The sequence below is a fragment of the Pollicipes pollicipes genome, unplaced genomic scaffold (assembly GCF_011947565.3).
Source record: "Pollicipes pollicipes isolate AB1234 unplaced genomic scaffold, Ppol_2.1 Scaffold_1600;HRSCAF=1878_pilon_pilon_pilon, whole genome shotgun sequence".
NCBI lineage: Eukaryota > Metazoa > Arthropoda > Thecostraca > Pollicipedomorpha > Pollicipedidae > Pollicipes > Pollicipes pollicipes.
In genome coordinates, this window is record NW_023595962.1 from 12221147 (window position 1) to 12248086 (window position 26940).

The 26940-nt window shown below is 51.6% G+C and overlaps 1 protein-coding gene across 1 annotated transcript; it reads right to left on the minus strand.

Annotated features, from left to right (window-relative positions):
* Positions 1-1964: 1964 nt before the first annotated feature.
* LOC119103597 (protein tramtrack, beta isoform) lies at positions 1965-24731 on the minus strand. The gene is made up of 8 exons (XM_037227229.1): positions 24642-24731; positions 22862-23053; positions 21009-21185; positions 20310-20341; positions 20207-20276; positions 19930-20107; positions 18003-18056; positions 1965-2722 (listed from the first exon to the last, which is right to left on the minus strand). The coding sequence occupies exons 2-8, from the start codon at positions 23042-23044 to the stop codon at positions 2496-2498; spliced, it is 921 nt and encodes a 306-aa protein (XP_037083124.1). The 5' UTR covers positions 23045-23053; positions 24642-24731; the 3' UTR covers positions 1965-2495.
* Positions 24732-26940: the final 2209 nt, after the last annotated feature.

Here is a 26940-nt window from a genome sequence, read left to right on the forward strand (position 1 = left end):
CGCGCGATCTGCACGGACGGAAAGGTGCGTGATGTGATAAAAAAGTTAATCCGATGTAGAAGAGCGCCGATTACAAGGAAACGCTTTTTCACTGCATGGAGTGGTACGCGACCACGTCTTTAGAACCAGATGAACGCCATTGACGACGATAGCCCCCACGCACTCACCTTCCTGATGGCTCCAGAAAGCTCCGGTAGAGTGGCTGGATGCGGGTAGAACACCGAGGCACATACACGGTACGGGCGACACGGGCGGTAAACGTACAGAGAAGCAGAGCAAACTCGAGTACTGCACGAATATTCACGTATTCATACACCAGACCTGTTAAAAGCGTGTTGCAAAACTTTTATCGAGGCAAAGTTTTACGAAATGACGTAGACGACATTTTCGTAACTATTACAGACGTACCGATTGTTTGACCTCTTGACCTTGACCTCTAATGCGCTATCATGCGCATAACTTTCGGTCAGGTTATCCACCGGCTATCATCAGGTGTTGTTGAGCTTGGAACACAAAGGTGGCAACACATAAGGTGATCCTTGACAACGCCACAACCAGGCTTAGGGTTGCTTGATTTGGTTTGGTTGGTGCGGATTTGTCTGGTTTGGTTCCATCCAGCCCGATCCGGTCCGGTTTGACGTGGTTTTGGTCCGGTTCGGTTTGAGTTGATATTGGTTCGGTTCGGTTTTAGTTGCTATTGGTTCGGTTCGGTTTGAGGTGGTTTTGGTTCGATTCGGTTGGAGTTTCTTTTAGTTCGGTTTGGTTTGAGTTGGTTTTGGTTCGGCTCGGTTTGAGTTGGCATCGGTTCGGTTCGGTTTTAATTTCTTTTGGTTCAGTTCGGTTTGAGGTGGTTTCGGTCCGGTTCGGTTTGAGGTGGGTTTGGTTGGATTCGGTTTGAGTTGGTTTTGGTCCGGTTCGGTTTGAGTTGGTATTGGTTCGGTTCGGTTTGAGGTGGTTTTGGTTCGGTTCGGTTTGAGGTGGTTTTGGTTCGGTTCGGTTTGAGTTGGTTTTGGTTCGGTTCGGTTTGAGTTGGTTTTGGTTCGTTTCGGTTTAAGGTGGTTTTGGTTCGATTCGGTTTGAGGTGGTTTTGGTTGAATTCGGTTTGAGTTGGTTTTGGTTCGGTTCGGTTTGATTTGGTTTTGGTTCGGTTCGGCTTAGCGCCGCCCAGTTTGGCGCAGCCCGTTTTGGTTCAGTTTGGTCGGATTTGTTTTGGTTCGGTTCGGTCAGGGCACGTCGACTTAGGTCATGCCAGGTCAGATCAGGTTAGGTTAACTTGCCTTTCACGAGATAAGCTGGAGCTTGGATGGCCGGGACCTTACGCCGCAGTAGTGCTGTCATGAGAGCGTCTTGTTTACATCCTTTTTGTCGCGCAGCAGTTTTAACCGTCGGGCGGTAGAAAGCTGAGGCATTGAATGAGTCCATGTGGCCCTACACCTCATCGAGGGAAACGGATGTTTGACAGGTTCAGGTGATTGGGTATCTAATTAGCAGCATGCTAGAATTTAGGGCACGCCTTCGGAAGGCAATTCCATGCGTTCGCGTAAAATATCATTGCATCTTCCCGTGACACCGAACCTACGCTTGTCATGTATATCGTGCTTAAAAAACGTGCGTATAACGCGTATGACACATGCCTGTTGATAGTCTCCAACAAAACCCAGCAGCAAATATCAGGCGACTCATGTGGCGTCTGACACCAGGAAGAGGCTACCGTCGAGAGGCCGCGGGGTCCTGGCTGACCCCTGCCGCGACGTGCGGATGGCTGTCTGTGACATCCATCAATCACCAGTCAGCACACCTCGTAGTATATGTGGTCACACTGATGTCAACTAAGTGTGAAGAAGCAAGCTCACTATACGCACGGACAATAAGCTCTTGATTGTTCGGCAAGGTTAAATGTTACACTGAAAAAGCTCGTCTTCAATAGACCAGGAGACACCGGTTAAACGAAAAACTGTAACGATCGCTGGGTTATATTCAAGACTCTCGAGCAACAGGCCATTCTCATGGTCATTCGTGAAGTCGTGAACAATGTTGACTCGCGATGATTACAATGAATCTGTCAAACCAACAGGATCACGTGGCAGCGACACGTCAGTCACGTGACATCAAACCATGCCCTCTTCTGACGGTCTACAACAAGCAGGCGCCCACACCCACATCAGCGCAGGCTCAGATGGACCACTTCTGCTCATCTGCAGCGGTCGCAACATGGCGATGCTCCCCTAACCCTGCTGACCTTACCCTGACCTCGCATGAACCTGATATCGATCCATGGCACTGCAGCTGCACAGCACAGGAACTCAACACTCGCAAGGTGGCAGGAAAGTCGTCCCCCGTCGGAGGCGCTCACGCAAAATGAGCCACGAAAGGGCAGTGCACGCTTTATCCGCCAATCACTAGTGTTCGCCAGCTACTTAATGCTCTATGAACCTGCACCACTCAAAATGCGTCTTTTGTACCTCCGTCAGTCGCCGCACGTCCTCTGTAATCTGTCAGTCACCGCACGTCCTCTGTACATCCGTCAGTCGCCGCACGTGCTCCACTGAGGCGCCGTGGATCTTCTTCAGGTGCTGTCGCAGGTTGTAGACGTTGCTGGCGGATGTGCCGCAGATTCGGCAGGTGGTGAGGCCCTGGTGCAGCTTCCGATGGTGTGCCAGCGAAGTTGTATGCCGGTACACCTTGCCGCAGACATCACAGGGGTACAGGCCTGATGCCGGAGCTGCAACACAGACGTCACGGGGGTACAAGTCAGCTGTCACAGACGCCACAGGGGTACAGACCAGCTGTCGGAGCTGCAACACAGACGTCACGGGGGTACAGGCCAGCTGTCGGAGCTGCAACTTAGACATCGCAGGGGTACAGGCCAGCTGTCACAGACCCCACAGGGGTACAGGAAAGCTGTCAGGGCTACAACACAGACGTCACAGGGGTGCTGGTCAGCTGTCGGAGCTGCAACACAGACGTCACAGGGGTACAGGTCTGCTGCCATCTGAAATCACATCGTCCCCGCGTCAGCCAACCGCGGTCATGCCATCTCGTGGACACCACGCACCACTGCCGTCTCTCAGTCATGGCGATGCTGCCCTCTGTTCCGCTTCAACGCCACCCCCAGCGCCATCTCACGGCAGTCGCTCGAGACGCCCGACGCCGGCCGACAGCCCGCGCTATCGGCTGCCTTTGATCAACGCATAGCCCTGTGCGTCCCATGCGCGAGGTAGTGGGCCAAATACCCTTCACCCTCATTATTGACAAATGTTGTAGTTCGGCACCCCGGTACCACCCAAACACACCAAGGTGTTAGTGATCCCGATGACTGTAGGTGCATGAGCTGGCCGAAGATTGTCACGTGTCAGCAGGCCCCAGGTTTCAATAGAGACTTACTCAGCCAAAATCCGGGTAAAAATTATCCAGTGACAACATTTTTACGTGCTTGATTACAGTCATCAAACAGAAGTGGAGTGGTCTATAATTTCGTCTTATATTTTTTTTATAATTTCGTTAATAGTCTAAAATTTCGACATCTCGTTGGAGTCGATGTGTTTGCTGTGGTTGGTACGTGCATGGCTTTTTTCGATAACGAAGACCCGGGCAGAGGGACTCCGCTGTTATGCATGATTATCTTTCCAGCATCTATGATCCACAAAAATCTACCTAAAATACCTTACTGACCTCGGATCGTTTAATGCCTTGTGACCTCGAGTCATGTCATTTTATCTCTGATGTCACATATATGTGAAGAGTCGGCCACCGGCCCCGCGCCCAAAATATTTCTGGGAAAGGGAATATTACATGACTCAACACAACTCATTACAAATGAAACCGTTCCAAACTAAAATGAAGTAGCATGCTTACGTCATGGGTGCATCCACCCAATGTTCGCACGATAGACAAGATTCCTCAAACCACCGCTAGCATCCTCATTACTGTATTTGGGCACACCCAAGTGGGGAAGGGGAGAGAATGGCAAGCTCATGACTCTATTCAGGCACATCGAAATGGGGGAGGGGGAGAAGGAACGGGGGGGGGGGGGCACAGCCCCAATATCTACAAACTTTAACTCGCCGCTGACAGTTTCACGTGGAGAGCCACGGTGTCTAGACTTAAACTTCCCCTTCGAACTATCGTTGCGTGTTGAGCGCCTTGGATCTAATGACAGGATGCGTATCACTACTGCCCTCGGAACACAGTCGGCCTTCTTAGAGCTAATTTTACAGCCAAAGCATATCTGAAATTATTGGCATGCTACTAATATCCACCTTAGAGCCTACCCCAATGAGATATATGAAGTTACTAGCCGTAATTGCGACGTCACTTTCATAATCACGGAGCGATTACAGAAGCCTTCCGTTCCAGTACGGCGATTCGAATGCCGAGATGACAGAACAATAATCTGAGCGCCATCACACCCGTGGAACTTCCCATTCGTACCCACACCTAAAGTTCCACAACCTATTCAGTGCATTAGCGAGGAACGTTATTGACATAAAGAAGACAGTAGTATTAGCCTTATTCCTCGAGAAAAAAAACAGTAGAATGGAGATACAGCTTGGTATGGAGATACAGATGGATCTCCAGTCTCCCGGTTTTTCCGAGAAATAAGGCTAATACTACTGTCTTGCCACACCTAAATTTCGGCTTATTTTACACTCCATGTGGGTAGGGGGTGGTTATGGGAGCAGCCTAGCGTCGATAATAGCGTGGTTGAACGAGTCAATCGCTTCAATCATGGAAGTTTCATGAAATCATCCTGGTCACACACACTTTAAATTGCGCCGCGTACGCACATGAGGCTGGGCAAAGCTTAACCTTGCATTGGTTTTCGGGTCTCGATGAACAAGACAAATTTATGAAACTAGGTGAAATAAGGATAATAAGATTACATATGATTTAGAACAGGGGCAAGTCACCATACTTTGCCAAGCTGTCTCAGCGCACGTATGACTCGTTGTCGTAGCTCAGGAGCGCTATCTCGCACAAGAAGTTGGGGAAAGTTATCGAGCTATCGTTTCACATGCGCTTCTTCTGCACCAAACTTCCCTTCGCTCCAAAGTGGAGTTTGGTCAGGCTTGGGAGGTGCTAACCAATTTTTGGTTCAACTTTTTCAGATCTTGTGCTAAACCATTACCACGTCGGATGGCGGATCAAATCAAGTCAACCCGGCCCCGTCAACATCGATTGCTGCCCTGCCCCCCCCCCCCCCCCTTGCTGCTCCGCCGCCACTTCGGGGTCTTCGGAGCATGTCCTGGATCGTACTCCGCAGGGGAGTAAGCTCATGGAAAACCTAGTTTAGCGAGTTGACTGTATTACGTAAGTTGTTCAGTGCGTTAGCGAGGAGCATTAGTCACACATATAGTCCAGCAGTATTAGCATTATTCCTCGGGAAAAAAACAGGAGAATGGAGACATAGTTAGATGGACATTTCGGCTAATACTACTGTCTTATCTGGGTTGACTGCATGGCGTAAAACAGCATGGCGTGTTTTCAATCCACTTAGCTATTAATGTCTTACCCGTATGCCTTTAGTGCCAACTCTTGTTCATATATATATATATATATATATATATATATATATATATATATATATATATATATACCCGGATAATATATATATATATATATATATATATATTATATATATATATATATATATATATATATATATAGCGCTCTTTTACAACACTGTCTACATGTGCTTAATAAATTTGCTAATGAGGGCAAACGACCCGGGTTGAAACGGAGTAAAGGGACAAGGGAGTGAGAGACAAGAGTGCCCTCAAAATCTGACAACAAAGATATTCTTCATTGATCGGAATGCAGCGCGTGTATCTTCTACTCAGTCTGTACATATATCTTGCACCCAGCAATGACAGGCCATGCCATCTTTTCTGTGCAAGGTGATCGAGTCAGTCTTTGACGATTTCCCCCTAAACAAACGAGCTTGACAATGGGTTTGACCTCCGCATGACTGGTTCGAGGGCGTTTATGGAGTGTGTGGGAAAAGTGAAACGCTGTAGCTATATAACAACTCAAAAAGGCTTTTGTGCCTGGTCACATTAATATCATCAGTGTACGTCACGTTTTCGCTCATCATTGCAGGATAAAGTTCAGATCAAATCCGATTTATCGGCATTTACGAATCCCCCTCCCACCCAATCATCAGCGCCGTTCTGTCAGCCCGATTCACCGAGTTTAAGTACAGGATCACATGCCAGAAACTAACGGCACATGCTACCATTACGTTTGGAAGAATGACCAGAGGGTGCGGAAGATAGGTCAAACCCGGTTAAGGTTGTCTGATGTAAGGTAAGGCGAGCAAGTCTCTCAAAATCTTCACCAGAATCCTTCGAAAGCTATCGAAGGGATCAAGCCAACATTTACATAGTTAATTCCAAGCCCACTTCCTGCACATAAGGTTAGAGAGAGGCTTTGATTATCATTGACCACTGCCCCGTTAGCACATATCATCGCCATTGTCATATATCATTGCCGTGGAATGCCACAGCTGATAAAAGTGCGGTGACCGATGTGATAACGCGTTCGTATCCTAACAAGCCGTGCCGTAATTATTCATAGATCACAAGGCAGCTTGCAATAACCGTATATTACTTCAAGCAAGGCGCTGGAGCGAATTGAATATACCGCCAGAGTCTAAGTAAAATGATGATATTTTTCGAAGATCCGTCTCAAGCCAAATGACACCTTTCACCATTTATTTCAAAGCGCGTCGCGTGATGTGACTACCCGTAATTCCCGCAGTTCGAACAGGAGCACTGGATAGTACGCCGGTCGCAAAGCTTTATCATTACCCACAACACCGTCACTTATTTCAATGGCATCACAGCTGTGCGTTTGCGGAAGCACCAAACAACAACCAACTAGTCCCCAGCTAAGCAATCCTTGTTTCCAACGCTACTCAGGATCCCGAGACCGACATCCATCATGTCTCCAAGGGCGACATCAGACGTCCATCATGTCTCCAAGGGCGACACAAGAAGTCGCAGCACCCGAGACAAAAAACATACGGACTCACATCCAATACAAACCAAGTCTGGTGGACTTTTACAGCCGGCAACAAGCATCTTCGCGAGACACGCCGAAAAGTAACTGAAGTACCTAACTTGGGCAAGCCTAGTCCAAACTTGGTCCAAAATACCATTCAACACAATGTCGTCACATTGCTGAAAACATGGCGCTTCACAAAACACCAGAACAGAACGCCAAATCTGAAGAGAACACCACGAACGTCGTGGCAGAGCACAGTCGAGCACACCGCTGGGTTCCCATGACACGGCCATGTCTTGGCCGAAGCACCCTGGTCGGCTCACCTGCCCTCCCGCCTCCCCCCTGGCACGTAGGGGCCAAACTCGCACCACCCACCCACCCACCGGTGCACAGTGGGCCAGTCACCGCGACTTCGTCACGCGAAGAGCCAACACACGACGGCCGATGCACGCACAACAAGACGCCGGCGCCCCAAGACCGCACCTCGGCGCACAGTGGGCCACTGAGCACCGCAATCCGCACGCCCGCCAGCCACCCGGCGCACTTCGGGCCCTCGCATCACGACCAGCCGCCAGGACAGAGCTGCCGCAGCTGCTCAGGCGGCAGCTTGTGCACGTCCAACAGGTGGCGGCGCAGGTGCGTCACACGGCTCGAGACTTTGCCACAAATGGTGCACGTGGTGAGCCCACTGTGCATCTTCATGTGCAGCTCCAGGGAAAGGAGGCGCGAGTAGATCCTCCCGCACACGTCACAGCTGAAGGCACCTGTCGACAGAGAGACACGGTCGTCTCGCCCGCCCGGCACGGCTGAACGCGTCAGCGGACACGTGATACAGGGGCTGAACGCGTCAGCGGACACGTGATACAGGGGCCGAACGCGTCAGCGGACGCGTGGTACAGGGGCTGAACGTGTCAGCGGACACGTGATACAGGGGCTGAACGCGACAGTGGACACGTGATACAGGGGCTGGACGCGTCAGCGGACACGTGATACAGGGGCTGGACGTGTCAGCAGACAAGTGATACAGGAACTAAACATGTTGACAAACACATGACACAGGGGCTGAACGTGTTAGCAGACACGTGACACAGGGGCTGAACGTGTCCGCGGACACGTAACACAGGGGCTGGGCGTGTCCGCAGACACGTGACACAGGGGCTGAATACGTCAGCGGACACATGACAGGGACATGACAGACACACTTTCCACAGCTGACAGGCAACCAAGTCTGCCGTCAAAGCAGACTTGGCTATTGGGGCTTTCGGGCGCTTCCACCGCGCCGTCACACAGCGCCCACAAGAGCAGACTGAGGTTTGTTGATTTTCGTTAGTTACGTTTTTGATTTCTTAGTTTATATTCATACCTAATGTTCTTACTGACATAATCTAAAGCAGACTTGTTACCATCGCCACAGGCCCGAGCCCCGTCCCGTGTTTCTCCTCGATACCTCAACTTTGAACCCACCCGTCAGACTTCTGATGCGAATCCGCTAAACGGCGCAGGTTCTAAGCCTATGTCCAGTCTTTTTTGGGGAGGGGATCCATGCATTCCGCCACCAGCGCCCGCAGCTGATAGACACCGGATGCGGTGTTCCAGTCACCGTACATGTAGAACCCAGCCAGCGCGGAGGCTCCAGCATCGAGCGCAATCCGAAGCGATGAGTCCCTGAGCGTCCCCACACTCGACGTGCGTCATATCCTCGGCGATGGCTACCCTCACCCCATACTGCACGGGCGGGACGTTTGGTTCAAGCAAGGCTCCGGTTATCTGCCCGCCGAAGGCCGAGCATTCTCACGTTAGAAGAGCGAGGCGCCACCAGGAAATATCGAAAATTAATTAAAATATAAATAAATTAATATTACACAGACGATAATTATCCTTAATTGACTTGGTGTTGCACTCGACACAATCAATACACAACAAAAAGCTGATGCTATTAGAGGACATACGACGACAGATACGTAATACCCGCGGCATTCGACATCCGATACGACTGTGATGCTGAAATATCTGTGTCATGCAATATACGAGCAGCCCGGCACCAGCTGGTCAATACATTACATGCAAAATTATCTTATCATCATAGCTCAAGCGGGTAAGCTTCTGCGTATGCTTGGGTGTCAGATGTTTTCATCCTTAAAACGTTAAGCATTTATAAATGAAGTGAAAAGGTATGATCTCTCGTGTTTTGGTTTTTAAAGGCATTTTTTGTTCACGTACCACCACGCACAAAGCCTTAAGCGTCAAGTTTTGTTCATGTAGTCAATGCTCCCTTCATAGCGTCATTCGTCTTTACAGATGCGCTCTATATAAACGTGGTATAGTTCAAATTGTGAAAGCTTTACCTGACCTTTCCCAGCTCCGCCTCCAATAATAAGTTCCGCCGTCACTAATAAGTGAAACGTGGCGCTGCATTCGAGCACTTACAACGACCCAATCCAGTTTCGACTTCTTCCTAAAGATACAATAGAAAATCCTCTGAATCTTTATTGGCCCGCAAGACCGACCAACGACTGGTCACCTACTGGATAGACCGACTCATGCCGACTACAGATTCGAAATTAATTACAAAATTATATATTTAACAAGAATCGGGCGACTGATCCTGAAACACACATCAGGGTTACGCTATCGCGCATAATTCACTAAAAGTTGGAATAACCTTTCATTTATTCACTTCTGTCAGAATGGATGAAGCACGGGCGATAACGCGGCGACGTAAAGGTCAGCCGACTTGTCTTCCCGCGGCGAATTATGATGGGCGGCTATACGGGCGCGGTTGCCACCAGCGGCGCATTCGTCACCGCGCGGCCAAAACGCGCCACGATTTGGAGCCTGCACCAAGCTGGTTTCCTCTCTCCGCTCCTCAGGGAGGGGGATTGACAGGCGCAGGGACGGCGCAGGGATGACGCACGATCCTCAAGCGGGATTCGCACGGAAGCCAGCGGCGCGCAAGCGAAACGGAAGTTATGTGACGTAGGATTGTTGTTATGTACGTGCCTTGCGTACATATGCATGATATGTCATCATTATGTGTGTGATATATAGTGGTGCATATTTCAGTTTCACTGGCTTGAGTCGGTTAAATTGCGTTCAAATAGTACGTGCCCAGAACAGATGCAAAAATTACTTCTTGAACTTCACCCGATCAAGTTTTGCGACGGGGCACCGCAAAGCGATCGGAGCCAAATATGCTCCTGGAATCACACGAGATCGCTCGCCCAGTTCTATGCGATCACTACCTTCCCACTGCTCGTCAGAAGTCAAAGCTTCGACGCTAAGTTGCCCGGGTAGGGCGGGACCTATACCACAGCAATCGTCGACTGCAATATACAAGGAACGCCCACCAAGTCTTATCGTACACGACCGCTACTGCTACGCCACCGCACGGGCACAACACGCGTTATTACCAACTCCTTGTATTCGTCGACTGGTCGAAACAACCTGAGAACATTCCAGAATAACACGGCGGCGTTATGAGCATCGATATCGAACGTCGCTATTGTACAAAAGAGCACGTGCACGATAAACGAAGCGCGACGCATGTGCCCAACGCCAAACACGCTCCCACTGAGCAGCATGTGCACATGAACAACGCGACGACGCCGTCCTCAACGGGCATCAATGGCAAGCTCCTCACAGGTGGATCGCGCGCCGGTGCACGGCTACAAGTCTCGGCCCGTCGACGTCGAGCAGGTGTCTGGCACGGAAGCGCGCCGAAGCCAGCCACGAGCCGCGTCGCTCCAGGTCTGGACTGCTTGCCCCGGACGGGGGGGGGGGGGGGGAGGTACGGATGCGCTTGTGGCTTTACGGGGCACAGTCACCGGTCGGGCCGCCGCCACGCAGGCTCAGAGGCGTCCAGGCGGCTCGGGTACTCTTCCATGTTGTAAAGGTGCACGTCTCTCTCGCGGTTCGCGGTAGCCGTTCACGCATCGCTGTGCACGTGTCTCGGCGGCCGCAGCAGACACGCGCCCGGCAAAGCCTCACTCGCCTAGTCACCGGAGCGGTCCGGTCTGCGGTCGGGTCTGTCGGGTCTGACCGGGTTTGTCTGGTCTGACCGAGTCGGTCGGGTCTGGCCGGCGACGCCGCCATGCCGGCCGGACCGGCTCGCCGCACCGCATCCGCCGCGCCGCCGTCGTCTGGTCTGCGCGGCTCACCGCCGGCGCCGCCGCCAGCGCGGTCCGACCTCATCCTGACCATCCCGACCTCCCGTGGCTCACAGGTCACACGCGAGCGTCCGCGGGGCGCCGTGTCAGAGCGCGCCGCCGGTGGCGGAGCCCTGCCCGAGCGGCGGCGGCGCCAGCTGCAGCGCCTGCTGCCGCTCCAGGCTGTGCGCGCGCACCAGGTGGCGGCGCAGGTCGCCGCGGGTGGCGCACACCTTGCCGCACAGCGGGCACGTGGTGAGGCCCTGGTGCTTCTTCAGGTGCAGCTGGAGCGTGTCGCGCCGCTTGTAGCAGCGGCCGCACACGCGGCAGCAGTGGCCGCCCGCCGGCGCTGCAACAGCACACGGCGACGGTGACCGGGGCTCGCGCCGCTGCCGCGAGGGCGCCGCCGCCGGCCGGACCGCTGCGCCCGCCGACGCCGCGGCCGACACGTACACTGGCCAGTCAGCCGGGCACCGGCCTGCTCCACTGACAGATTGATGTATAACATGTGTTCATCAAATAAGTCGTTTAAAGAATCCTGCCAACAGATCCAAATAACAACGACCTCGGCCTTCATATCGATCACGTGCACTCGTCCGAGTTGTACAAGCAAGAGAGCTAAAAAAGGGCTAAAACCCTGGGGCTTAAGAACAGGACCAAAATAACCTGCGGCCATATCCCGACATCACGGCCGTAGCCCGGCACTTATCTTTCTGATCGATGGATTACAGCCCCCCCCCCCCCCCCCCCCCCATCTCCACCTCGACTGGACAAACACGCTACGGCTGCGGAGAGCCCCGCACCAACCCAGCCTCACGGCGGACGAGACCTGACCCCACAGCTCCGCGCGCCGGCTCGGCCCCCTGCAAGCGCGCTTACGGCGGGCGGGCGGGCGGCGACGTCCCAGCGGCGGCATGTGTCAGGCGGCGGCTGCCTGTCCTCCCTCCCCCCCCCCCCCGTCCGGCGCCCTGCTGTGCTGAGCTGCTAGGCACGACCGACCAGCGGTCGGCCATGCCGCGGCATAACCGGCCGTGGCGGTTGCTGGCCTGAGTGGTTGTTCGGAGCGGAGGTTGTTGTAAGTGCACAGCACATGCGGCTGTGTGACTGGCACTCCGGCTTCGGCAGGGCTCGGCTGTGCCAGAAAATGACCGCCAACATCGTGCTGGGATGAAGGGAACCTTATAATACATAGGAATGATCCGAAAAGTGAGGTCGAGCCATGAAAGTTTATCTGTCGAAACTGTGTAAGGTACGCATTATACCATTTCCTTTTATCACTCAAACGTTTTTCACTAGGTATGTCCCTTTTGCAAAAACTAATTACAAGCGTTGCGCATCTGTTTCGTCGTATAACTGTAACTGATATTTCAGTTGATACTCTTCTCAAGTATTGGCTTGTTACGATAATAGCTGCGTCATTCGCTTATAACTATCTTTTTTTGTTTTCAATCTTACTTCAGCCCTTCTATCATTTTCTGTTGATTATTTTTGAATGAAATCCCTACCACGTCCTTCCGCTGTTGACGCTGTGCTCAACTACACCTTCATCGATATATGTGCGTATCCGTCCACTTATGCACTGCATCAAAGATAGTGTTGGGAAACAATTCTTCCTGACCCATGTAGCACAAGTTAACATTCATTCCCCTTTGTATTTCTAATCAAGCTCGAACGTTTAAAAGGATTGCTGCCTATCAGCCACATCATACATGAACAACCAAAATATTTGTTCAGGGCGCTCAATGGGCATTATGACATATTGGCTGCACATGCCAGAGCTTGTAAAACTAGATAGACAGTAGTGACAGCCCTATCCCTCGGACAAAAACCAGGAGAATGGAGATATAGGTGCGTTGATATTTTGGCAACATGCTTTTATCGAGACAATAGGAAAGGCAATATCATTAGCTTCTGCTATTGTTTCGATAAAGGCATGTCGCTGAGATATCAACGCATCTATATCTTCATTCTCCTGGTTTTTCTCCGAGGAATGACGCTACTACTGCTGTCCTATCTTTGTGCATAATGTTCCTCGCAAATGCACCCAACAACTTGCGTTATACTGACAAAACTGTGAAGTGGTGCAGCGATGTCCTGTACCAAGTTTTTGCTCTCATGATACGGACGAGTGATGTGTGATGAGTGATGATGATGCCACGTGATCAATCGCTGGTAAATCAACACGCTGTTGACGTCATAAATAGATGGGCCCATGGCGTCTGAAGCACTGAATAACCGAGCAAATGTGTACTTTGTATTTTACAACGATTTAGTAAAGCAACAGATTCAAGGATTAGCGTTTGGGCTATTTCACAAGGCACAAAACTTGAAAGCTGACTCCACGCCTACCTCCTTCACTGGCTGTAGTTCCCTACTTGGTTCGGCTTTACAGTCTGCCGACCAGATTCCAACAAATTCAAACGTCTCACAGTATTTTGGGTCCACAAACACAGGGACTGAATTGACACTCATGTTTTACTGGCTATCATATGTCATGCAATTTCACTACACCCTAGCGAAATCAAGGCGATGCGTACAACTCACCAGGGCATGTGGAGATACAAGCTTGCGTCAAAAGTATTTCGTCGTCGCCGTCCGAATTCATATCCGCACTGGATGACAAAATATTGATCCATCGATTCAAAGCAAATGCCTCCGCTTCTACTCCTCGCAAAAAGGCTCTTCAGAAAGCCCGGGAAAGTTCTGGTTACCTGGCGCGAGTTGAAGTGCTCGTCACCCACCTGTCTGTTATCAATAGTTGTGAATACTTATAGATACCATATGTGCGCGTAGATCTATGCGTTATATATCCGATACTTTATTATCATCAATTTTCACATTATCATAAGTACGGGATTTCACTATCATACAATTTTAATTCCATTGTGTATCATATATATCACATATTTTTCATCCCATTTACTATATATATATAAATTGGAGTGTTTCGGGATCAGATTTTCACACACTCATTGTTGGTTGTATACAATAGCAAACTCAGCGTGTGTGACCTTCTTGGGCGTCTGTTCGGGACTACTTATGGTTCGCTGGTCGTTTTCAATGCACCGATACAGGATTTTACCGAAGTTCATCTTTCAACAATCCGGTAATTTCCATATCAATTTCTTACCAGAATATGACACTGTAAGCGTGCAATCTAACGCAGTGCACATTTAAAAGCTTGGTTTTCATCGCATTTTGCCAAATACACCCTTGAGTAATTAAAAAAGCATTTACCTGCCGTATGATCTAATTACGGGCGCACTTCTATACGGCTGAGAGCTATCCCATCTGTTTGTCGTACCAAGCTCAGAGATGACTGGTCCGGTCACAGTATTACGGGGGACATAGGAGGTAGTGAGGAGTCTAAGGTCTGTGATGTGAGTCAGTATGGTGGTGTGCATGACGGATGTATTTCTGATGAGTGAGGTCAGGCATGTGCGCATGTGGGTCTTCTGTGCACCCTCCCGTAAGTGTACGGTGAGACGTCGGAGACGTAGCCAGACCGATGTACTCTACGCGTTTCACAGTCCCCATCAGAACGTTCGAGTCAGTAGACCACATTGGACTGCATCAACTTGTCCCTGGTTTTGTTGAGGATATTTTTCATAACTGGGGAAGATGTTTTGTGTCTTTTGCAAAATATTATGAATCTTTCGTTTTTCGTTTATCAGTGGGGGAGGGGGGGGGGGCGGGTAGGTGTTTGAGGGCAACGTCACGCAATGTTTTCAACGCCTTTTCAATATGTCACAGCATTTTTTTTTTGTAAAAAACGTGTTTATGTCTTATGGCCGTTCCGAGGCATCACTTTGTTTTTTTTTTGTGTGTTGGCGAGCGTGGTGTTGTGGTGTGTATGTTTTTTTAGATACGCATCGAGTAGACTCCGTGACGTGGTCAAAGTCAGTATTTATGTGCATGCTATTGATGAATATTTCAGGCACCCGATCTAGCCCCCCATCAAACGCACGCCACGAACAACAATTTGTCAACGCCCTGCGGGCATGAGCACAAATAACAAATTTATTATACGCATATGGACAGTCATCACAACTATACATGCATTTACCCCTGTTGGTGGCTGTTCTGTTAACACCTGTGAGAAACGTGTCACCCAATGCGTCGAACATCAAATGATCAGAAAGTCTAGAAATGGAATTTTGTTGTTGACACTACGTTCTACAGTGAAATCACACTATGGTCTATAGTAAAATTCAAGCCATTTCATCAAGCCAAGCCATCAAGCCAACACCGCTGTTTGAGCTTTTTGCACGCAGAGACTGGAACGGATCTGATCCGCTGCTAGTTGATTGATTTGCTGACTGATTCATTGCTGCTAACGCCCATAAATACCGATGCATGATGACAATGACAATTGTCAACTATCATTTTTCATACGATTTTGTCAATTATCATATGTCATAAGAACTTTTGTCACTGACGACAAATGACAGACAGCACAACATGACAACACCACGAGGTTCTTACTCGGTAACTATCCCAAGAAGACAAACCCCCGGTGGTCCGGGTTACAGTTCTCCAGATAGTTAACCGGGTTCTGTCCTCGGTTAGATATCGCACGCCAGCGCTTGAAGTGCGACTTTAGGCCAAATGTTGCGACGTGACCTTTAGGCGTTCCAAACTTAATCCGTTAGAGTGTGCGGGGGGTAAATATAAAGCCATGCTACCAGAGTTATGGCTCTCCAGCAGTCACCCCATACGCAATTCGTTGGCTGCTGACCCGTTCCCATTTGACCTCAAACCGTGACATATAACCTGCCGGGCTGATTTGGCAAGCCCGGGGCGCATACAGGCTGGGCTGACCTTCGCTTGGTTCGATGCTGGTTGACAGATCTCGAGCAAGGGGGAGCAGCAGGCGCTGAAGCCCAAGCTGGGGTGCCAAAGCATGCCACAAAATATCTACATCCCTGCCACCAAAGTGGTCAACTACTGAAACACCGTCACCTTATCCTGAGGGCCAACGGCGATATTTACCAGACCCTAGCCGTCCCTTCCAAGGGGGGCTCCCCCCCCCCTCCCAATTGGCTACGCCTCTGGTTAGATGTGTAAGAGGTGGTTTTCGGCAAACGCGGGGGGGGGGGCAAAGCAAAACGGTGGGAACAAAATGCGACGACACGAGTCGGGCCTTTTGATATTGCGTCACAAGTGCGGTTTGTACACAGAGAACGCGCCAAATAGCAGCTGTGCGTTACATCAGCGTGACCGAAGTCGGATCAGCTGTCGTTTACCACGCGCCCGCCTGGTGGGAAGAGGGGGAGCGGGGGGGGGGGGCATAACTGCGGCCGAAATGAAAGACCACGAAGCTACCGCGCTACATGAAGAGGGATGCGGTAGACAACCGTTTCAATGCCTGGCGGCCAGCTGTTGTGGACCGTGCCGGTGACGTCACTATGTAAAGCATGAAGTTACACGCAGTCGGTCCGTGTGAGACGACAGAACACCACAGCCTTTGGCAGGAAGCGGACTGGGAACGCGGCGGTCGGAACAAGGGATTAGTTTCACCGACACAGCCCGCTCGTAACACTGTCTTTCCCTTCGCGCTGGCGGACTTCGCGCCCGATTGGAACTGACGGAGAGGCCGGGGGGGGGGGGGGGGGGGGCGGGGGGAGGAAGGAAGCCGCCCTTCGCTCCAGCTCTGAGCAACAGAGATGAAGAAACGTATCAAACGGCGTCAGACATTTTGTGAAAATTCCAGCAACCTTTTATTTCGTTGTTGGTTCATTTGACGCAGAGGCCAATGCCCTACTTGGTCATCGATAATATCCTTCCAATCTTCGTCCATCGCCCAACAAATTGTCAACAAATCCGTAAGCAACTGAGTGGTTTGCTAAGCTGCAACAGTATGTTTATCCTATAGTAATACATTCCTTGGGTCTAAACAGTTATCAAGCCAGGTTCGTTTCACAGTTAACCTAGGTCATCATAAAAATATCAGTCTGAATGAACCACGTAGTATTCTAGTGTACGTGTAGAATAGTACTCGGATACGCCCTTAAATATCCATTCGATTTCTAATACGAACTCCAACTGTTGAAGAACTAACATTTTCATCGACCTGCAATGATCATGGTTAGTCTGTGTGGGTGCCAGTTTCTCGTCTGTGCACACCCCACATCGCCCAAACCCAAACAAAGTCCCGCGGCTGCGTAGTGAAAACACATGTTGCGTGGCCCACGAAGCTATCCCGGCTTCTTTAAAGGTTTAGAGATCAGTTCTATTTTTTGCAGGTGGCTCCGAAGAACGAGAAGCACAATACATGAAACGCATTCCCACGATCGCGTGAAAAATCGTGCATTTTATGTCGCATAATTTGATGTAACAGAGCAACATAAACTGGCTATCCAGAGATACAATCTCTCACCGCAAAACTTGCCATCACTTGTGCCAGTGATTTTGAAAGTGTCAAATGTGAATATAATGTACGATCACCACCTGTGAACTCCTCAGCTGCATTTCATGTGAAGGCCTGAACAGCCCCAACAAGTGCAATACTACAGAGGGTCAAATTAGCTCTCGAACCTTTGTATAACGACCCACACTGACCGATAAGTGAAAACGACGGCGCGAGGCAAAAATGTATCGGGGCGAAATTCGTCACCGTTTGAGCCCCGGCGACCAGTTTTCCCGAGCAGGCCTCCAAACGCCAGACGCCAGACAAGCTTTCCACCTTGAATGCGGCAGATTTCAACCAATAGTGCCTGTGAGCTATCTGTCAGCCGTAGTGGAGGGGGGGGGGGGGGCGGGGAGGCGATCAGAGGGCGGCCCGGGGGGGGGGGGGGCGCCGGCACAGTCCAAGCCGCCCGTCGTGAGACGACGGCAGCGCCAGCGACGTACCTGGGGTGCTGCCGTCCTCGCTCAGCCGCTGAGAGGGTCCCGCCGCCGGCAGCGCTGCAGACAGCGGACGGAGCAGTGTCAGAGCGGTGTCAGAGCAGTGTCAGGACGGAGCGGTGTCAGAGCGGTGTCAGGACGGAGCAGTGTCAGAGCGGTGTCAGGACGGAGCAGTGTCAGAGCGGTGTCAGGACGGAGCAGTGTCAGAGCGGTGTCAGGACGGAGCGATGTCAGGACGGAGCGGTGTCAGAGCGGTGTCGGCGGCCGTATTGGCAGCGAAGCCTGTTAGCGCATGTGTACAGTGATGGAATGACACTAAGCGTTCTTTGAGACTGGTTTCAAGAATTGTCACAGACTAACGCAGCTCCGAATGAAATCAATTCACCACACTTGCAGTGTTGTGAACACTAGCAAATGGACACTTAATACTGCATGAACACTGAATGCAACGCAGGGAATCCCGTCTCTTTTACACTTTAAACAAGACCACGATGTGTCATCCCCACAAACACGTGTACGGCACAGTCGCACTGCTGGATGTTCTGTAGTCATGCCTGATCGGGATAAGACCCCAGGATTTCGCTAATGCACGTGCCCGCCGTGTAGAACTGTTCCCAAAGCAGAGCATCCTCGCCAGTACAGACACAAGTCTGTCGCAAGCCCCACTGACGGTGATGTCCGATGACGTCACCATCAGTGAAGCCGGCTGATGGCGTCATCATCCAATGACGTCAGTGCCGCCATCAGTGCTCCCCTCCCGCGACCCGGTCTGCTAGTACGGATTGCCTACCAAGTGTGCAGAAATAGAATTACGTGCGAGAGGATCCTGAACAGAAAATAAATGCACCGCCGAGAGCCATTCTCCAGCTCATCACATTTTACGCCCAGGCTGCCACCTGCGCAGCTTGAACCCCTTTGCGGAAATGGAAAAGCTGAATCGGTTCGGTTCACTGACATGGCAACTTGAGTTGAGGTGACTACGTTGCCGTCTTTTTTTCTCTTTTTTCCTATGCCCCAAATGCGCAAGGCATTATCAGTTCAAGTCAACTGCAGTGAGGCGCCTCTTACCCCCCCACCCCCCCCCCCCCCCCCCAGCCCAATGCGCTTGAATCGATCCGTGTGAAGAGATGGCCAGATTCTATTCAAATCTGCTGACAAAAAGCATACACCTCCTCAATTACGCACAACAAACCGGGCCTTCCATCTGACTGAAATGACTGATTACTGCTCATGATTATAAAGAGTACGCCGAATACCAAAGCCCACACGCATCCTACATGACTATTTAACGCGCTAACATAGTGCCAGCCATGAAAAGGTCCGTCCTACAAAACATTGCAATCGCGTGTAAAGTTATCACGATTGAGGTTTTAGGCTTATTTACCGCCCGGCTGCAGAGTGTCTTATCCCCCTCCCGTCCAGTTTCCGTTCATCTATGCCCTCCAACCCTTGTCCCCTACATGTGCCCAACCCAGAACAGCTTGCAACGACTAAGGATATTGCCGCACAGAATGCTGGCTCAGGACGTTGACTGGAATACTTCAAGCAATTTAAGAGTGTCCCCGACAGTGACTGGTAACTGTGTCCTTGATCGTAACCGTGTCCTTGATCGTAATTGTGTCCTTGATCGTAACTGTGTCCTTGATCGTAACTGTGTCCTTGATCGTAACTGTGTCCTTCACCATAACATTGACCGCAACCATGTCCTTGACTGTGACCGTGACTGTGTCCTTAACGGTGTCAGTGTCCCTGGCCGTGTTCGCGTTCGCGTTCGTGTCCGTGTCCGTGTCCGTGTCCGTGTCCGTGTCCGTGTCCGTGTTCGTGTCAGTATCCGTATCCGTATTCGGATTCGTATCCTTGCCCGCGTCCGTGTCCGTGTCCGTGTCCGTGTCCGTATCCGTGTCCGTGTCCGTGTTGACGCGGGTGCACTGACCGTCGGCAGGCGGCCGCTCCGGCAGGCCGTAGCCGCCCTCGAACTCGGCCACGTAGCCGAGCGTAGCGTCCAGGCTGGCGTCCGCCGTCGCCAGTTCCTCCGGCTCCAGTTTCAGCGGGGGCGGCTCCTGCTCCTGCTCCCGCTCCTGCAGCAGCGGCTGCTGGTGCTGACGCTGCTGCTGTTGCTGCTGCACGGGCGGCGGCGGTGGCGGTGGTGGCGGAGGTGGCGGTGGCGGCGGCGGCGGTGGCGGCGGCGCCCGCGAGCCGGTCGGGCTCGCCGCAGGCTCCGACCCCGACAGGCGGCGACGCTTGGCCGCCTGTGGGGAGCCCGTCGCGCCTGACCGCATCCTGAACAGCGGCGGCGACGCGGACGACACCGGCGGACGCGGCGGTGGTGGTGGCGTCGGCGGCGGCTGCCGGACAACGGAGCCGGTCAGCGGTCAGCAAGAGCTCGCGTCAGGTGCGCGCGAGCTCGCGTCAGGTGCACTTGAGCTTGCGTCAGGTGCGCACGAGCTCGCGTCAGGTGCACTTGAGCTTGCGCCAGGTGCGCACGAGCTCGCGTCAGGTGCACTTGAGCTCGAGTCAGGTGCGCACGAGCTCGCGTCAGATGCGCACGAGCTCGCGTCAGGTGCACTTGAGCTCGAGTCAGATGCGCACGAGCTCGCGTCAGATGCGCACGAGCTCGCGTCAGGTGCACTCGAGCTCGCGTCAGGTGCACTTGAGCTTGCGTCAGGTGCGCACGCGCTCGCGTCAGGTGCGTACAACGCGCCGACGGCAGCGTCACCGACCGGGTCCGCCCCGGCGGCAGAGACCGTGTTGCGGCCCGAACAGGCGGCACATGTCCCGCGCCAGTCCCGCGCACCCGCAGCCAAATCGATTCGCCTGCTTTAGGCTTGAGGTTGGCGAAGCAGTCCCCGCAATAAATCCCGCCTGGCGTCGTCCCACCAGCGCGTCGACATCGTCAACATTGGCGTCAAAACCAGCGCCGTGTCGAGCTCGGTCGCCTGGGGCGTGCGTGGTGCACTAACACCCGCACGTGAGGGGGGTTGCTGGGGGAGGGGGGGGGGGGGGGGCGCCCACCTTCTCGTCGTCGCCGCTCAGGCCCCTGATCTGCAGCATCTCCGCCGTCTTGATGAAGCTGGCCAGCTGGCTCTGCGCCACGTTGACGCTGCCCTTGTACATGAACTCGATGATGGCCCGTAGGTCGGCAGGAGATGTGTCCTTCAGGAATAGCAGCATGTGCTGACACGGGTTGTTCTGGAACAGAAGATCGCACGCAGGTGTTCATGATCTCACTATCGTGGCTACTGTGTGACATTGATTCAGCCTTGATTGACGGACGAATCAACACATGCCATCAATGAATAAATCAATATATGCCATCAATGAATGAATCAATACATGCTATCAATGAATGAATCGATGCATGCTATCGATGATTCCTTGATGAAGATCACCATTTGATCATTACACCACCCATTGAAAGTTGGTTTATGTTTCAGTATGCCCTTGTCGCCATGTGGCTGTTACGCACATAAATACATCTTCCTTTCTCACACCACTGATGTCAGCTGTACAGCGAGTCCGTGATATCTGGCCATATCACGACCAGCAGCAGAGGGTGGTTTGCTATTTCTTTGTGGATGCCTAAGCATCCACAAGCAGAAGCGGACCCCCCCCCCCCCCCCCTCCACAGTGTATTCTATGGACACCGACAACGAAAAAACAAATTAAATGGCCTGTAAGTTGCCATTGGTGTTTTCATACAAGCTTCCGTCTTAACAGGATCATTTCACAAAACAGTTTCATTAAAGAACTTTCGATAAAAAAGTGAAGCAGAGTCCTGATTTATCTCAATTCTTCAAACGTTTTATATTTTCCCCGTGCCGCAATAAGTCTACATTTTCGGCGGTAACACAAGCAACATGGCGGGTGAGGACCATGTGGTAGTGCTTCATGCTGGCATAAATTGGAGACCGAAGACAAGGCGCAAAAGTGTCACCCCTTTCAGATCTTCGGTATCCATTGAAACCGTAAACCAGTTCCTGAATCACTCTCGGAGTAATCCCTGTTGCGGATTCTGGCCCGGCACACAGCTCGGCCAATCACGTGACACCCACGTGCCTTCAAAATTAGCATGGTAAGAAATGGAATCGGTGGATTCTTGTGCACACATTTTGATAGCAGTGACACGACGCGTTTCAACCTTTGTGGGGACAATTTTAAGCTCAATCCAAAGCTAATCGATTGGTGTTTAAACTTTTGGACCGATTCCCGTTCAATCCATGCATTAGTCCTAGATCAATGAACTTGTTCCATTCCTTAGAGCTTTACCGCGCGATTCCAGACAAGTACATTCATGACAATGTTAGGGAATGCTGTGGCACTCGCGAGCCTCGCGAACACAACGCAAGGTTTGTTTCATAGATGATAATTGTTCGGAAATTGATAAGGCTGTGGCACTCGTGGGCCTCGCGAACACAACACAAGGTTTGTTTCATAGGTGATAATTGTTCGGAAATTGATAAGGCTGTGGCACTTGCGAGCCTCGCGAACACAACACAAGGTTTGTTTCATAGATGATGATGATAGTTTTGGAAGATGATAATTGTTTGGAAGTTGATAAGCTAAGTCCAGTCCGTCTTCCATCCCATCGTAGCGTCCAGTGGGGTTCGGGTTGTGTTGTGGCGAAATTACTCATGCGATAAGGGAGCCTGCAGTAATTTTCAAGCACGCACTCCCGTTACTGGCAACTTCCAGAGGTCGGACATCCCGCTACAACACGCCATGACGTTCGCTAACTGACCTCAGCTTCTGGATGATGTTTGGGGGGCTGCTGAGGCCGCTTCTCCCGCAATCGATCACCACCTCATCACACCATCTCATCAGTCTCTTCAGTCCCGCTACCACCACACTGGTGGCGACGTATTCACCTTGAGCAGGTCGCGGAAGTAGGGGCTGCAGGCTGAGAGTACCAGACGGTGCGCGCGCACCTGCTGGCCCTCGCAGCAGAGCGTGATGTCCACCAGCTCCTGGCCCAGCCGCAGCTGGTCAAACAGGGATGTCACGCTGCCCTGGAAGCCATCCCACTTGAGGCAGAACTTCTGGCCGTCCATCTCCGGCCACTGCAAACACGGTAGCCCACTGATGTCAGAATTTATGCACCCAAGGCAACACCCAATGCGGCACCCAAGGCACTCAAGGCTTTAAAATGCCTAAGGTGTAAACACAAGTTTTAAGTGCATTTGCAAGGAACATGATTCACATGGATAAGACAGTAGTAACATCTTTATTCCTCAGCAAAAAACCAGACCCAATATCTCCATTGGGTCTGGACTGGTCTCATTGGGTCTGCTGTTTCTTCTCCAAGGAATAAGGCTATTACATATGACTACTGTGCATTATGGGGTGCCAATAAGGTAGTGATTAATGTGTCCATGTCAACATGTACACATCTGGGAAACCAGAGGTACTGCATTTGATTTCTGGTTATGCCTGCTCTTCCTCTCAGGGTGTGAGGCAGGATGCAGGTGACACCATATAGCCTCAGCAGTTGGGTGTTTTGTAAAGCCCCAATGACATTGACAACAATCAGCACACACTTTGTCCCAGACATAGCCCTTACAACAGCAACACCATTTCTGAATGGTTTATACAACATCATTTGATAGAATGGTGGCCTGTTTTCCACTTAAGCTACCAGCCTTTGTCTGGCAATGGACAGTGTATACTGGCAACTTCACACAGCATGTGATTTAAGTGATGCACTGTCCACCAGTGAACTTACTGCCATTCATGTACAGTGGCATGTGGCTAGTCATCACACATGACAATAATCAGCTTCCAGAATATCAGGACATACTGGTTAAGCAATGTCATCACACAAACATTGGTCACATTATTAAAACTTGATGGTTCAACCAATGCTCATTGGGAACATATCAGCTAGATTGCCCTTTGAGAGCTGAGTCATCCTATCTTTAATAAGTGACAAACTGTTTATATCCCATACAGATGCTGGAACTACTTACTACCACTCCTGACCTGTTAGAGGCTTGCTGCCTGGTCCTATCTGGGAGATGCTGTTGGAATTTCATCATCCTGAGTTGCTCACACATAACGGATGCTGGATTCCCCCCATGCAAAGCTACAGGCTAATGTTTGTGGAAAACCAGCCCTGCCCACCCCTGCTTAACTGTGCATAGAATGTTTTGTCCTTCATGACTGAACACAATTGTACTATGCAGCTTGGACGTGGATGCACAGTACACTTTGTCTCATACCATGCATGTGTTTTTAATACAATATGTTTCAGCTTGCAATGGCATAATATGGTACTCCTACACTACCCTAGCTAGCCCATTTTGGCAGACAATAACTGACCTAGGTTGTTGCCTTCAAAGTGATTCTACAACACATATTGTACTTGGGCATAGTACTGAAATGTCATATGCATTTTCAAAGGTTGTCAATTATTTCGAGCTTGAATTGCATACAACTGGCATAAGTGGACATCCTACACTTGCATCAGTGAACCCATTGCATTAATTCATGCGATTCGCCTTATTATGTCACCAAAACATATTTGGCTCAGTTTTGCCACCGACAAACTACGCTGATGGAATGCCACCCACCCCTTGCTGTGTCCCACCCCGTGAAGGCTCAGCCCACATCAGCTATGTAGGCTGTGTCACAGCGGTTAAAGCCACTTACTATGCAGGTATTTATCACGTTGCTAACAACTTCTGGATAGCCCTAGCCCCGGCACCCGCACTGGTCCCGACCTCCGTGCTCCAATGCCTGCCCCAACGCGTCTCCAACTCACCTGTGCATTCATTTCAAATCCGCGTTAGACCTGACGCAGCCGATACATTTATGGTGCAATCGCGCAAAGAACTAAAAAACCAACAAAATGTGCTGACTATCCTACATTCCGCGCTTATGCGACCGATCGACACCAATCTTGTGGCATTTGATGACGCTTGGTTGATAGCCAGTCCTCTCCAGTACATGTGACCTTGGATTGGGTCAAAGGCCACTGTGCGAGTGGTACCCGGTAATACGGGCCGCTGCTGACCCTAGTCATGTGAACGCCGCCGCCGGCTGTTGGCCCGGCGGGTGGGCCGCGTTCCCCTTTGTGAAACGCCGCCCACAGATTGCAACTTATAACGCCAGAGGTGAAGGCGTCACAACCATTCCCGCGGTTGGAGGATAGTCGCTTGTGTGTGACGTAGGCACTTACGACGTCATAGGTAGCGACTGAGGTAGGCTGACCTTTGCCAACGGGCAACGCGGCCTTGCGGTCGTCGGAGAGCCAGCCAGAAATTCCATGCTGGACGTGCGGCTGGACCCAGACTCTCTTGCCTTCTGGCTGAGCTCACTGGCTTTAACTTTGAGCCTTCGATTGACACACAGCGCAGCACACACAGTACAAGACACGTATTTTTCCCCCATGTGCACACGGTGTATAATTAGGCCGCACGGCCATCAGCTTCACAGCCCGTGATCTATATATCCATATGCCCATAGGCGACTATAGATCACCGCATGGTGTTGTCATTGGGGCTTTACGACGCACTCAGCTGCTGAGGACATATGGCGCCGCCTGCCTCTCAACCCGGCAGGAAGGGCGGGCACCGCCGGAAAAGGAACCACGTACGCCTGGTTTCCCAGTCGCGCAGTGGTTAGCGCAGGCGCGTCAACCACAACGCTACCGGCACCCTCATCACCACATGGTGCGTCCAGCACTTCTGCATCGGGTCACTTTCGTGTTGCGCCGCGGCGTGACGACGCCGAGTGACGCAGAGTTTGCACCGAAGGCCGGCGTACTGGTGGAAGTGCAGCTGGCAAATGAAACCTGTGGCTCGGTAAGACGGCCCAGCCAGCTCGGCCAAACGTCGCTACAGGCCGCAGCGACGCACTTCACGCGTGGACTGTCGGACGGGAGGACTTCTACCTACTCACCGGTGTTGGCAACTTGGAGCAAGGGACCCAAACGGCCTTCGTCCGATCGTGACTGACTAACGACACGAACCGGTTCGAGCCGGTTCGAATGGACGAACCAAGTCGTCTGAGATCTGCCGCGATAAGACGCGGAGCGACAGGACATGACTGCCGTGCTTCAACACCCGAAGGCCTGCGCCTTGGGCAGATGAACGAAGTCCTTGATAGGAAGCGCTTTAACGGTAGAGTTCAGGGCGACTGAAACACCTTCGATGATTTTCTCATCCATCTTCGTGACTTATCTCGACCTGAGTTCCGCAGAGACTGTCCCAAAACAAACGTGATTTATCCCCCTCGCAAGCGCTAGCGTATAAAGATATTGACTGAACAGGTATGACCGTCTTCTTGCACTGATCTCGGGCTAGTAGCGATCTCTTGATCGTGCCCCTTTTTTCGCACCGTTCATATTTAGCCATTGAATGATGAACACGGCGGAAGATAGCCTCAGTGGGCTACGTGCAGTTGAAAATCCAAGGCATTGTCACGCCCTTGTGATAATGTTCATGAACGTAAACATTGCAACGCGCGTTGATTTCCAACTAAAATTATGTTCCCGACCCCAAAGAACTCTCTCTAATGAGGAAACAAGCATCCAGCATCAGCAGCTGCCCGACATTACCCGCATTTCCCGTACTTGGCGCACGTGATTCGTCAGTCAGGGTGGCCTGTAATGCATCTGTTGCTCCGCGGATACACGCTCACGCACCAAGCAAGCTGAGCCTCCGCGGAGCATTCGGGAGCCTCGGCTCGCCACGGTGGCTGGGGAGCTGATAGTGACCCATAGTTCAAAAGCCACAGCCTCTGGTCCGTGCTCAGCCGTTGGGGCCTCCATCAGGCGTCCACCTCCCATTCACGTTCCATCCACACATCCACGTTATATCCGCTTCCCACCCACGCCTCCACCTCCCATCCACCTCGCACCCACGCCTCCACCTCCCATCCACCACCCCATGCACGTCCCATACAACTCCCATCCACTTCCCATCCACCTCCCATCCAGCTTCCATTC

Bases quoted from the DNA above. Each gene is read 5' to 3' on its own strand.
- LOC119103597 (XM_037227229.1), bottom strand. From the start codon at position 23,044: ATGGACGGCCAGAAGTTCTGCCTCAAGTGGGATGGCTTCCAGGGCAGC. The intron at 21,186-22,861 runs GTGAATACGTCG...CTTCTGTTCCAG, and splicing joins ACTTCCGCGACCTGCTCAAG to AACAACCCGTGTCAGCACAT. The intron at 20,342-21,008 runs GTGGGCGCCCCC...GTTGTCCGGCAG, and splicing joins TGAGCGGCGACGACGAGAAG to CCGCCGCCGACGCCACCACC.